Below are 14352 nucleotides of genomic sequence, written 5' to 3'. Positions count from 1 at the left end.
CAGCGGGGGGACTTTCGGAAAGGGGCGTAATCTACGCCCCTTTCCGCAGAGAGCTATCCCGGAAGTGGGTGCAGATACCTGTACTGTACAGGTACCTGCACCCCCCTCCCCCCTGAAAGGTGCCAATTGTGGCGCCGGAGGGGGGGAGGGTTCCGATGAGCGGAAGGTCCACTTTAGGGTGGACCTCCGCTTTAAGGAAAAAACCAAAGCGCCAAAGAAAACTAAATGCTAATATGAATATAGTGATACCAGATTGATTGGCAGCTGCAGTGAAAAAGATTTTGCAATGCAAAATGACAAAAGAAGGAATAAAAGAACTGCACTATATGCCACAGGTATTAAATATACATAAACCACATTATATTATGACCTGAAATCAAAATTGCGCAAAAGTCCCATAAGATGTGCTCACAACAAACTTCAAAGGGTTAAACAATAAAAGTTCCAAGTCCCAAATAAAGTGCTCATGCTCAAAAAATGGATGCAGAAATTCTATACTTGATATGTGCTCAAAGAAGGTGCCCCCACATAGATGTAAACTTAGCCCTCAAAACAGACCAACTATTGCTAGTTTGGACAGACACACACGTAGGGCAGCCCTCATGGATGTTCTTTGGACTCTGAAGTTTGTGATCACAACTTTCTGATCACAACGGTTGCCAGGCTTTTAGGCACCCCTACATGTGAGTTCAATTATTATGTCCTTTTTATCTGGAATACATTTTTAAACGGTATTGTGCAATTAAGTTTTTTATGTCATATCTATCTATATGAGGAATACTTATGCCAGACAACGCCAGTCCAAAGAGGATCCACGGGGGCTGGCCTACATGTGTGTCTGACCAATGAGCCAGGCCTTCTCGTCCAACATCAGTGCCTGACTCCTAAACCTTGTGGACAGCCTTCCCAGAAGAGTTGAAGCTGCTATAGCTGCAAAGGGTGAGCCAACTCAATATTGAACCCTACGGACTAAGACTGGGATACCATTAAAGTTCATGTGCGTGTAAAGGCAGGTGCCCTAATACTTTTGGACATATGGTGTGTAAGTTGAAATAGAATCATTATTTAAATCCTTGGATCCATCCATGTCGGCAGTCTCCAGATCTGCTACATATCACTTTTCTAATCCAATAGCAGGGATGTTACAAAGTTATAAAATTCACAGCTGTTGATCATTTAGGGGTCTATAATGATTCACTAAGCACTAGAAGATTTAAATAGTAATTATAGCCAAAAGGGCCTATAATAGCTGTCAGGTTTATTGCAGTGTCCATGGCAAGAAGAAACACTCTTACCATTTATCCTGGTGTCTATTATTATCAGGAGAAAAAGTGATAGAAGGTCCAAAATGTTACGGTTATCGCTAATACAGAAGGCAATGGGAAATCTGGAAGACCTATTCCAGTGATAGCTGGCCATTAGGAGACTTTTCTTTTGGGCTTGTTTACATTTGTGGTCTGTAAAAAAAGAAGTGAGCCAACTCACCACCTGTCAATGGGCAGTGGTTCCCATTTCACAGGGTGGGCAAGGGCTGCCACACATCTAAACTTAGCTTTACACTAGAGAGAGTTCTTCTCACTTCCTGTTGTGTTTTTGGGACAGGAAGTGAAGAGAAAGTTATCTAATGAGACACATAAAACAAAACAAAAAATGCAATTGATGTTTTAACACTTCCCTTCTCCATCTGAAACTAGCAAAAATTTGAACCTCGAAAAAATTGTATCTTTAACTAGCAAGGCAAGAATATTGGAAACATCTACAGCTAAGTAAAAACTTAATATGTATGCACAAGCAAGCCCAACCTCACCTTACCTCTTGGCAGAAATATGGAATGGACAAATCTTCTAAAATGTATTCTTATGCCACGTACACACGATCGGACATTGATCGGACATTCTGACAACAAAATCCATGGATTTTTTCCAGCGGATGTTGGCTCAAACTTGTCTTGCATACACACGGTCACACAAAGTTGGTTGGAAATTGCCAACGTCAGGAACACGGTGATGTACAACAGGAGAAAAATGAAGTTCAATAGCCAGTGTGGCTCTTCTGCTTGATTCCGAGCATGCGTGGAACTTTGTGTGTCAGAATTGTGTACACATGATTGGGATTTCCGACAATGGATTTTATTGTCAGAAAATTTGAGATCCAGATCTCAAATTTTGTGTGACGGAAATTCCGATGGAAAATGTCCGATGGAGCCTACACACAGTCTGAATTTCCGACAAAAAGCTCTCATCGAACATTTTCCGTCGGAAAATATGACCATGTGTACGGGGCATAAGAGGACAGTACAACAAAAGTCCTGGAAAGTGCAGTACAGATAACTACAGTACAGTCTAAAAAGAATTGTGGAGTATGTAAACTACACATTATTGGTTCATTCTTATCCGTATATTCTACTGTAGTACCTTGGTTTATAGTATGATTCAATGCTCCCTCTGATCCAGACGTAGAACTATCAGGACAATTATATTCTGAGACATCCCACAATCCATGTGAAACATGTGATCTGTTGTAAAGTGAGATGCAGAAAAATAAATGTAACATGCATTAATTTCCATAAGGTTCTAAAACACCAAGTAGTGTAGTAAATATCCCTTCATTTTTATGGCATGTTAATATGTTAGCTATTAATCAATGCAGAATGTTTGGGGTTTAAAGCGTAACTATGGTCAAAATGTAAAATATATTAATTTTCACAAAATATTTCAATTATCTTTAGCTTGCTCCTATTAATCCACATAATCTTGAACTCTGAAAGATTTACCCCCATCATAACCAGGCTATTTTTTGCAACACAGCACTGCATTATTTTAACTGACAATTACATGGTTATGCAACACTGTACCCAAATAGAATTAATATATTTTTTTCCCCCACAAATAGAGCTTTCTTTTGGTGGTATTTGATCACCACTGCATTTTTTATTTTTTGCACTATAAACAAAAAAGTCAGAGAATTTTGAAAAAAAAACTTTCTGCTATAAAAACATATCCAATAAAAATTTTTTAAAAAATTGAATTTCTTCATATATTTAGGTCAATATGTATCCTGCTGCATATTTTTGGTAAAAAAAAATCCCAATAAATTGGTTTGCACAAAAGCTTTAGCCTCTAAATCTATGGTATATATACTGGAACTTTTTTTTATACTAGTAATGGCGGTGATCAGCGACTTATAGCAGGACTTCAATATTGCGACAGACAGTCGGATACTAACTGACACTTTTGACATTGTGGAAACCAGTGACACTAATACAGTGATCAATGCTAAAAATATGCACTGTCACTGTACTAATAACACTGGCTGGGAAAGGGTTAAACATCTAGGGTGATCAAAGGGTCAACTGTGTGCCTAGCCAGTGTTTTATTGAACAATGTATGTGTGCTGCTTTTACTCAGGGAAGTGATGGATTTTATTCCTTGCTTTGCAGGGACACAAAATCCATCTCTTCCCCCTGTCGGGAACAGAGAGCTGCCTTGTTTACATAGGCAGAGCTCCATTCTGTGTCTCTGCCTAACGATTGGTGGGTGTAGTCAAACATCCAGTGCCCAATACCCGCAGATAGGCTACTCCTGTGAATAATCACGGCAGAAGCGGCCTGGCGGCGGCACACGTGTCTACTAGGCGATAGTAGAATCATGCATATATTCTGCTACAGGCCGGTCCTTAACTGATTGAAGCTGGGAAACATACTTTGTGAAGATCCCTATACATTTACTTTGCTGAATTCTGTGACAAATATTTTGTATTCACTGGAGTAGGCACTGCTGTGTCACACATTTCACAGAGCCTGCTCTGAGCCGGTTCTGAGCTGGTTCTGAAATCCACATGTGAAAGTGTTACTAAACCCACAACAGTAAAAATCATTTTTTATATGCAGTAAAGTATGCTTGTTATACTTGCTATGGAACCTAAGGGGTTAATCCTGATACATATTTTAAAAAAATAAAATTTTCTTGATGTACTTGAGTGGTAAAGGCTGTTGTAAAGGTTTAGGCCAGGGCTTAGGAACCCTTGACTCCGGAATTCATTTGCAGTAATTGATGGTTCCCGAGGCTATTGATTACTAAGCCTGGACCACCTACTTCCCTGACGTCACAAAAGCACTTCAGTGGATATAAACATTAATGCACTGTGCTTCTATAGTGGCAGAACAACACAGTAGTGAGGAGTGAAGGGCCTAAAAGGTACATGATTTGAGCAGCCAATGAATGAGGTGTGGGCACACTGCTGGAGAGAGCCTAATTCCCAACACACACAGGCAGGTGCTGCATATATGGAACATCATCACACCATGGTTGCTAAAATCACGCCACAATACTGCAACAAAGCTACAGATTAAAGAGGTTGTAAACCTGTAAGACAAAGGCATAATGAGCTAGTATGCATCGCTAGTGCATCGCATACTAGCTCATTATAAAATGCTTACCTTAGAATGGAGCTCTCTCAGCGGCACCTGCACACCGCTGAGACTGCTGACATTTTCCCCAAAGTTTCTTCCGAGTTTGCGGGCTCTGGCTCTGAGGTTGACTGGAGCGGCGATTACGTCACTTTGGTGCACTCGGGAGCCGTCGGTCATGGCATGTGACCCTAAGGAAACGGCATGAGGGGGCGTTTCTTTAGAGTACATGTGCCGATAGTAAATATCTCCTAAATGGTGTAAGTTTAGGAGATATTTACAGTACCTACAGGTAAGGTACGGGCCTTAATATAGACTTACCTGTAGATACAATTAAAAAGGAAGACTTACTTCCTCTTTAAGGTATTAATTCAAATTCAATTTAGATTAATTTAATATAAAATAGTTTTCTCATTTTATTACTGTTTTTCTTATTTGAATTTCTGGCGGAATACCAGGCCTAATGTCCCGTACACACGATAAGACTTTCTGACAAAAAAAAACTTGAATAATTTTTTTCGAAGGATGTTGTCTCCAACTTGTCTTGCATACATACGTTCACCAAAATGTTGGCCAACAATTACTAACGTAGTGACGCACTAGACGTACGTGATATCTCCATTACGAACGCTAGTTTTACAAGACCGAACGCTTCCGGCTCGTACTTGATTCCGAGCATGCGTGGACTTTTGTCCGACAGACTTGTGTACACACGATCAGAAAGTCAGACAACAAACATTTGTTGGCAGAAAAATTGGGAACCTGAGAGCCAACATTTGTTGGCGGAAAGTCTGACAACAAATTTCCGATGGCGCATACACACTGTCGGACTTACCGCCTCCAAGCTCACAGCCAACATTTCCCGTTGTAAAAAATCCGATCGTGTGTATCCGGCATAAGGGTATTTTGCTCCTGGTCAAAGTGCTATTTTAACCGTTGCTGGTTACTAAGTTGCCCAATAGTAGTACAAAAACTGCTGCAAACCTGTTCATTGTATACTGTGCATAGACTCAGACTCTATTAATTGTACTCCTTTAAACTACTCCCAATATTCACCGCAATGTAGCATTGTTCCTTCTCTAGGATATTCCTCTTTATAAAAGTCTGAAGTTAGGAGGCATGATTTTGCTGCACTGGCACCAACCCGGAGGTGTTTTTTTAATGCATTGTCACGAGTCCTGGGGATAGTATTATTGCAGTCGCAGACACCATTATTGAGGGGTTACTTTGAAGCTAATGTGACCCCAATTGGGGGTTTATTATCCCTTTTTGTGATTGAGGAGGCAATGTAGACATTTTGTTTTATATACCTGGCCCTCTCAATTTCTTGCAAAAATTCCTGGCACACTAGGCTCAAAAGGCTGCTTTACCCCTGGGTTAAGCTGCCCACACATGTAGATTTCTCTCATTCAGTCTGTGAGTTGAAAGAAAAATCTAAGATTTCTCTATCCACGCATGAATAGATGCATCTCACATTGTAGGCTATTTTAACAGGTGTTTGTCAGAATATCCAAATTGCATGTGCATCAAAACATATGCAAACACTGTTCAGCTGACAATTTTCTTTCCAGCTCCTTCAATCATAGATCAATTTTGGACGATTCGGGTGTTGTCAACAGGGCCACCCATGGAGCGAATTCAGCCTGATTCAGCATGAATTTCCTGAAATGCATTTCATGTATGGTTAGCTTTGGGCTATAGAGATAGGGGAAATTGACAAGTGTTATTGGGGCTATTGACTTAGTTTTATATTATAACTGATAGGCAAGGTAATAAAAACATGACATATTTTCACATACTTACTTATCAGATGAGTTTGTGGAATGAGTGGTTGTTGGGTCTGGAGTGCAGGAGAAGAAATATGGCACATAAACTGTGATAGTAATAGTCACCATCTATAAAATTAGAAATTACTCATTACTATTTTCTTTATTATAACTTTTTTCTATCATTTTATTTATAGTGCATTTTATCTCATAGTAAACAATTTTATATGCATTTCTGTCTTTCCTGGATCTATAGTAAAAATATGTTAACTATGACTGAAGGCAAAGAAAGGTGAAACCCCAATAGAGGGAATTAATAAGAGTTTTCTGGTTGGATGGTCTTGTACCAGATTCAAAAATTCCTGCTGCCCATTTCAGTATCTTTACTGACTTGTGCAGCAGATTCAGGTAGTTCTTAAAAGCGCCACTTTAACAAAGTGTAGCTAATACTACAGCTGATTCAAAAATAATTACCTCCAGGTTGTAGATAAACTGAAGATAAATAGGACTTTAACTTCAACTTGGAGTACAGAGACAGGCAGATTGCTTCTCTCTGTATGCTGTGTATCAGCCAGCAGTCTCCAAGCAATCAGTAATGCTGAGAGTGGGTGGGGCCTGATGGGGAAGCTAAAGCCGCGTACACACGTAGCGGTATGTCCGACGTACTTAGTCTGGCGGACTTCCCGCCAGACTGTCCGTCGGACTTTCCGGACGGGCTACTTGCCCACACACGCCACTTTTTGAGTGGACTAATACGGCGTACTAAGTCCGCCGTACTATCCGCCCTACTTTTGAAATGAACGGACTCGCCCACACACGCAGAGGAAAGTCCGCTCATTTCGAGCGCGTCTCCAGGTAGGCGGGGCCCGCGAAGGAGACGTCGCTGGCCCCGCCGCCTGGTATGGACTTAAAGGGGAACCCCAACGCCGAAAAAAATTGGCGTGGGGGTCCCCCCCAAGTCCACAACAGACCCTTGTCCGAGCACGCTACCCGGCCGGCCAGGTAAGGGGGGGCGAGCGAGCGGCCCCCCCACCCCAAAGCACCTTGTCCCCATGTTGATGAGGACAAGGGCCTCTTCCCGACAACCCTGGCCGTTGGTTGTCGGGGTCTGCGGGCGGGGGGCTTATCGGAATCCGGGAGCCTCCTTTAATAAGGAGCCCCCGGATACCGGCCCCCCACCCTATGTGAATGAGTATGGGGTACAATGTACCCCTACCCATTCACCTGTAAAGGAGTCCGGCGAGAAGACCCCCGAAGGCGGAAGACCCCCGGAGCTGTGCAATAAAGTATTTTATCTCGTGTGTTGTGTTTTTTTTGTACTTTTATTTTACAGGTGAATGGGTAGGGGTACATTGTACCCCATACTCATTCACATAGGGTGGGGGGCCGGTATCCGGGGGCCCCCTTATTAAAGGGGGCTCCCGGATTCCGATAAGCCCCCCGCCCGCAGACCCCGACAACCAACGGCCAGGGTTGTCGGGAAGAGGCCCTTGTCCTCATCAACATGGGGACAAGGTGCTTTGGGGTGGGGGGGCCGCACGGCCCCCCCTTCCCCAAGGCACCCCCCATGTTGAGGGCACGCGGCCTGGTACGGCTCAGGAGGGGGGGGGGCGCTCGCTCGCCCCCCCTTTCCTGGCCGGCCGGGTAGCGTGCTCGGACAAGGGTCTGTTGTGGACTTTGGGGGGACCCCCATGACGACTTTTTTCGGCGTTGGGGTTCCCCTTTAAGTTCATACCAGGCGGCGGGGCCAGCGACGTCTCCTTCGTGGGCCCCGCCTACCTGGAGACCCGCTCAAAATGAGCGGACTTTTCTCCGGGCGGGAAAAGTCCGCTCATTTCAAAAGTACGGCGGACTGGCATACACACGGCTGGATTGTCCGCCGAAATGCGAGTCCGGCGGGAAGATTGGAGTGCAACACGGCATTCTAAGTCCGCCGTACTTTCGGGTCAAAAAAGTATGCCGGAGGCTACACACGGGGGGATTGTTTGGCGGACTTGAGTTTGCCGGACTTTTCCACCGGATTGTTTGATCGTGTGTACGCGGCATAAGACACTTCCCCATCAAGCCAACTGTCTCCTGATCTACAACAAAAGGGGAAAGTTTGGGGACTTTTATGAGGCGCAGGTATGCGCCTCCATCCCTGTATCAGGTATATTCAAAGGGAAATTTGGGACTTTAGATGAAGCAGTTGAAATGCGGAGGTAAAGATAAAAGGTATTTTTTTCGTAGAAAATATATAGTAGAAAAGTAATTTCATATATATACATATATTAGTACAAAGAATAGGCATGATAAATATTGGTTTACTTTTACTCTCTGATCATTATATTAATCACTTTATGCGTTCATTTATATATACTTGTCTATTTATCATGCCTATACTTTGTACTAATATATGTGTATGTATATATATATATATATATATATATATATATATATATGAAATTACTTTTCTACTATATATTTGCTACGAATAAAACATGTTTTACCTTTACCATTTCAACTGCTTCATCTAAAGTCCCAAATTTCCCTTTGAATGTAACTGTCTCCTTTGATTGACAGCAGGCAATGGGGATATGCGATAGCCAATAGCAGTCTGTCTATCACAAGGGGAGGGGATTTGATATGGATAGAGTGTCCCTGAATCGCCATCAGACTCCACCTCAGCACAGTTCTGTTTGTGTGACAACTGCAGTGGTGTTGTGTATCCCAACCCCAACAGGGTGCAGTCCAACTACAGTGAATATTCTGCTGATCCATAGCTACAGATACAGCATAGGGTGGATTTACTAAAGGAACTTTACATGTCATTTTGTAAAGTGAATGTTATGTTTCTTATGTCTCTGTTGGGAAGATTTGCTACAACTTCCTGTGATGTCATGCGAATATTAAAGTGTTACTAAATCCACAAACATTAAAATCCGCCTGTATATGCAATAAAGCATGCTTGTTATACTCCCTGTGGAACCTAAGGGATTAATCCTCTGCATTGTGTAAAAAGGCTGTTTGATCCTGTATGCACAGATCCTCCTCTTCTTCCACTGACTCCAAAATCTTAACCTGTCCGGTTAAGCCAGAGTTACTGGTGTCAGACTGTACATGCTCAGTTTGGTGTGTGTTGCACAGGGCCAATCAGCAATGCCCAAGCAGAGGGTAAGAGGTCCTGCATCCTGATAGGGCAGTCAGTGCAGTAAGAAAATTCCTCCTACAAGCTTTACCAAAACTGATAGAAGTTACAAGACTGCTATATACTGCTGATGAGAAAAGATATTTAGCAGTTTCTATTTACAAGATAAAATGCATTTCCATGTTCTGTGTACTATGGGAGACCAAATATAGTGAATGCAGGGTCCTGGGTTTAATAACACTTTAAGTGAGGGGAAACCAAAGGCAACCAGGACATAATCAAGAGGAAAAACATGTTTTTGTAGTAGCATGCAGAAAGCTTTTTCTTAGAGCTCCACTTATGCATGCTGCTAAACACTACTACCATTTCGCTAAAGAATTATGCCATAAAAGTAGCAACAACGTACATGATGAAATTTACTGTTTAATGGCAGATTTACTTGCTTTATAAAATATATGTGTTTACTGAAGGTGCTCATAAAGATTTATGAAAAATCAGATTCTACTCACCAGCAAGACCAAAGTTTCAAGTAGCTTGCTCAGCTGTCTGAGAAGTTTGTGAGATATTGAGTTGAACAGCTTCAGACGGACTTTATTGATTCTTACATTTAGAAACACAAACAGGGCACCAAGTAAACCACCAATTACTCCTATGATAATACAGGGGATAAAGGCCAATACACTCATATCCAAAAAGTCTTTCACCTTAAAAAAACAAAAAGATGGCTGTTAAACTGAGGTCAGTGAGAATGCTGAATCATGTCCCTTTCTGCGTTTGATAAGTTTCTTGTTTAAAATATATAAATGCTTTTTTAGGTCAAATAAAATACAAATAAATAAGTAGAACGTTTCTAACAAAAGCCAAAAGGGAAATCTATTTTACCTTTAAATGTAACTTATTTCCTCTTGAATGTTTAAAAAATGTAAAAGAATATTTTCACATTCTAAAAAATGTGAATTATGATCTTGCTAGCATTACTACAGGTAATGCCCTTTCCAATATCTATATTATGAGTTGGCAGGCAGGTTAAGCAAAACTGCATCTCTTGTGCTTTCATATTAGGTTAATGTAGAATTTAACTCAATAATCAATAATCTTCAGATAACTCCTCACCCAAAAGCAAAACATTTCCCATTAGGCATATGCACAGTGCCTTGCGAAAGTATTCGGCCCCCTTGAACTTTTCAATCTTTTGCCACATTTCAGGCTTCAAACATAAAGATATAAAATTTTTATTTTTTGTGAAGAAATACCAACAAGTGGGACACAATTGTGAAGTGGAACGAAGTCTATTGGATAATTTAAACTTTTTTAGCAAATAAAAAACTGAAAAGTGGTGCGTGCAAAATTATTCGGCCCCTTTACTTTCAGTGCAGCAAACTCACTCCAGAAGTTCAGCGAGGATCTCTGAATGATCCAATGTTGTCCTAAATGACTAATGGTGATAAATGGAATCCACCTGTGTGTAATCAAGTCTCTGTATAAATGCACCTGCTCTGTAATAGTCTCAGGGTTCTGTTGAAAGCGCAGAGAGCATCATGAAGACCAAGGAACACACCAGGCAGGTCCGTAATACTGTTGTGGAGAAGTTTAAAGCCGGATTTGGATACAAAAAGATTTCTCAAGCTTTAAACATCCCAAGGAGCACTGTGCAAGCGATCATTTTGAAATGGAAGGAGTATCAGACCACTGCAAATCTACCAAGACCTGGCCGTCCCTCTAAACTCAGCTCAGACAAGGAGAAGACTGATCAGAGATGCAGCCAAGAGGCCCATGATCACTCTGGATGAACTGCAGAGAACTACAGCTGAGGTGGGAGAGTCTGTCCATAGGACAACAATCAGTCGTACACTGCACAAATCTGGCCTTTATGGAAGAGCGGCAAGAAGAAAGCCATTTCTCAAAGATATCCATAAAAAGTCTTGTCTAAAGTTTGCCACAAGCCACCTGGGAGACACACCAAACATGTGGAAGAAGGTGCTCTGGTCAGATGAAACCAAAATCCAACTTTTTGCCCACAATGCAAAACGATATGTTTGGCGTAAAAGCAACACAGCTCATCACCCTCAACACACCATCCCCACTGTCAAACATGGTGGTGGCAGCATCATGGTTTGGGCCTGCTTTTCTTCAGCAGGGACAGGGAAGATGGTTAAAATTGAGGGGAAGATGGATGCAGCCAAATACAGGACCATTCTGGATGAAAACCTGTTGGAGTCTGCAAAAGACCTGAAACTGGGACGGAGATTTATCTTCCAACAAGACAATGATCCCAAACATACAGCAAAATCTACAAAGGAATGGATCACAAATAAACGTATCCAGGTGTTAGAATGGCCAAGTCAAAGTATAGACCTGGATCCAATTGAGAATCTGTGGAAAGAGCTGAAAACTGCTGTTCACAAATGCTCTCCATCCAACCTCACTGAGCTTGAGCTGTTTTGCAAGGAAGAATGGGCAAGAATTTCAGTCTCTTGATGTGCAAAACTGATAGAGACATACCCCAAGCAACTTGCAGCTGTAATCGCAGCAAAAGGTGGCTCTACAAAGTATTAACGCAAGGGGGCTGAATAATTTTGCACGCCCCACTTTTAATTTTTTTGTTAGTTAAAAAAGTTTAAAAAATCCAATAGATTTCGTTCCACTTCACAGTTGTGTCCCACTTGTTGGTGATTCTTCACAAAAAATAAAAATTTTCTATCTTTATGTTTGAAGCCTGAAATGTGGCAAAAGGTTGAAAAGTTCAAGGGGTCCGAATACTTTCGCAAGGCACTGTAAGGGCTGTTTCTAGACCTTACAGGGATATGGGGATATGTCAGTGTCAGGCTTTCTGAAAATGGGAACAATGTGGAGCCTACATCTTTAAATTCTTTGGGGTTGATATACTAAAGACAAATAGACTGTTCAACAATCCCTAATTCTGAAGTCCACAGTATGCGCTCGTCTTTTGCGTTTCACTGGGCAGACAAATCAATATGGTATTTGGGTATTATCACCCCTGACCTGGCGTACCTGTATTCTTTAAATCTGCTACCCTTGCTGCACGGACTGAAATCTGAACTCCAACGTTGGACATACCCTGACCTTGATGTGGTTTGGCGATGCAATGCCTTAAAAATTATAATTCTCCAGAGGATTTTGTATCTATTCCGAGCTATGCCAATTTGCGTCCCTCTGGTATTTTACAAACAGATTTGAGAGATATTTAGGAACTTAATTTGGTCCCATAAGTCATCAAGGATAAAAATGCACCTATTATCTTTGCCAAAGGGGGCATCGGCTAATCAGCATTCCTTTTACATGCATTTTTCCCCAGAGTCCCAAGCTGGCAGAGACCATCATGGCCTCCTTAATAATGTCCTTTTGCATTACATAACAGAATATCTTCCTAAATGCTTGTAGCTTCCTCAAATGACAGGGCCCATAGTCGGGATGCAAGAGGCTAACATTCAGTCTCCTCCAAAAGCATCTATCCCGGGTGAGTCTGTCACATTTGCCAAAGGCAAAAAGGGGCATCTGCCTTCCCGACCTTTTCAAGTATTACAGGGCGGTGCACCTTTCGAGGGTCGTGTATTGGCATTGTAATGCAGACTCCAAGCAGTGGATGGCGATTGAGATTGAGGATGCCTCAATCCCTTTATTGATGTCACCATGGCTAACCTCCCTACCCCCAGCCCCCGAAGACATGTGAGGTCACCCCCTGATCGGTGCCACTCTTGCAATGGTTAGGTCAACTTTCCGTACCACAGGCCTTTCACCATTGCCTTCCACTATGACTCCCGTTATAGGAAATCCTGACTTCATCCTCGGAGTTACCAGCAGAAGGGTGAGGAGGCTGGCTCTGCTAGGGAAATATCGTCTAGTGGACATGTGGGCACTCCTCTCTCCGAGAACCATCTCAAGGCTTTCAGACCCGCATTGGATAGTATAAGCAATAACCAACTTAGACACTTCCTGCAGTCCCTTCAGAGGGCGCATTATATCCCACGTGATCTCACACCTTTTGAATCATTGTGTAGTTTGGGAGAACCCTCTAGGCACACATTGTCTCTGCTATATGGCTACATGACAACACACGCTGATGAATCACTCCCAACATTTGTTCGACATTGGGAAGTGGACTATGCAGTTTACTTCACGACAAGTGGAAAAAAATCTTCTTTTGGCACATAAATCCTCCATAGCAAACCAGTACCAGCAAGTTGGGTTCTTATCCAGATGGTATAGAGTTCCTTATATACTTCACAAGATGGATAGGGCTTCCCCCAATAAGTGCTGGCGGTGCAACACAGAAGGTGGTACGATATTCCACATCTTTTGGTCCTGCCCCACCTTGAGACCTTTTTTGGGAGGTGGCAACAACTGTTAAACATTGACCTCAGAAGAGTTGAAAGGAAACCCGGCCGCATAATACAGAAGAACAATTCAGAGATAAGTGGAGGCCCTGGAGACATTTCACTTGTACGGAAGCTTACCTGCAGGAAGTGGCCCGTTCCAAGTCCTAATTGAACTAAATCTGGCAGCAGCACAGAGTTTCTTGCCGGGACTTCTGTTTGCTTTGGGGAGTATGACCCATCCGCTCTGTTTTGCTTCCCCCCTCCCCCTTTTTCTCTTCCTTTGTTTCTGCTAAACTATTACGACCTAGCTGTCATAACGGCAATTATACAATCACAGTGATAATAAAAAGCAGTGGACCTCTCAACAAAGATGTGTTATGTGATAATACATGTAGACGAATCAACGATGCATGAAGTTGAATTGCTAGTATATCGATCTGTTATTTTTCTTCATTAGATTTACTCATTTGCATTTGTTGAAACTTCATTGTTTGATTCTTATGGTACGTGTGCCTATGGGCCTTTAAGGCCCCTGGGAATCACTGATCATAGATGCTACAGTATATGCAAATCAATACACAAACTGTCCACAAACGTTTTCATAAGTCTTGCCTGTTTTTGGTATTTGGTATCTGCCCATTTAATAGTTTCTTCATTTGTGAAAATGACTTGACTTGTTGTATCCGAGATGCTTTTCCATAATAAAAGAATTGA

The 14352-nt window shown here is 42.1% G+C and overlaps 1 protein-coding gene across 3 annotated transcripts in view; it reads right to left on the bottom strand.

Moving 5' to 3' along the window:
- The window catches only part of LOC143997184 (chloride channel protein C-like), a 253086-nt gene that overhangs the window by 143098 nt on the left and 95636 nt on the right, over nucleotides 1–14352 (bottom strand). For all 3 annotated transcript variants that reach the window (XM_077492665.1, XM_077492666.1, XM_077492667.1), the window contains 3 exons: nucleotides 9811–10005; nucleotides 6212–6303; nucleotides 2415–2515 (listed from right to left, as the gene is read on the bottom strand). In XM_077492665.1, coding sequence (XP_077348791.1) covers nucleotides 2415–2515; nucleotides 6212–6303; nucleotides 9811–10005 — 388 coding nt within the window. The remainder of the gene's footprint in view (nucleotides 1–2414; nucleotides 2516–6211; nucleotides 6304–9810; nucleotides 10006–14352) is intronic.

The sequence above is a fragment of the Lithobates pipiens genome, unplaced genomic scaffold (genome assembly GCF_037356315.1).
Source record: "Lithobates pipiens isolate NorthernLeopardFrog02 unplaced genomic scaffold, aLitPip1_a1.2 Scaffold_19, whole genome shotgun sequence".
NCBI classification, from domain to species: Eukaryota; Metazoa; Chordata; class Amphibia; order Anura; family Ranidae; genus Lithobates; species Lithobates pipiens.
Note: the sequence above shows the minus strand (reverse complement) of the source record. Positions and strands in the feature narration are given on the sequence as shown.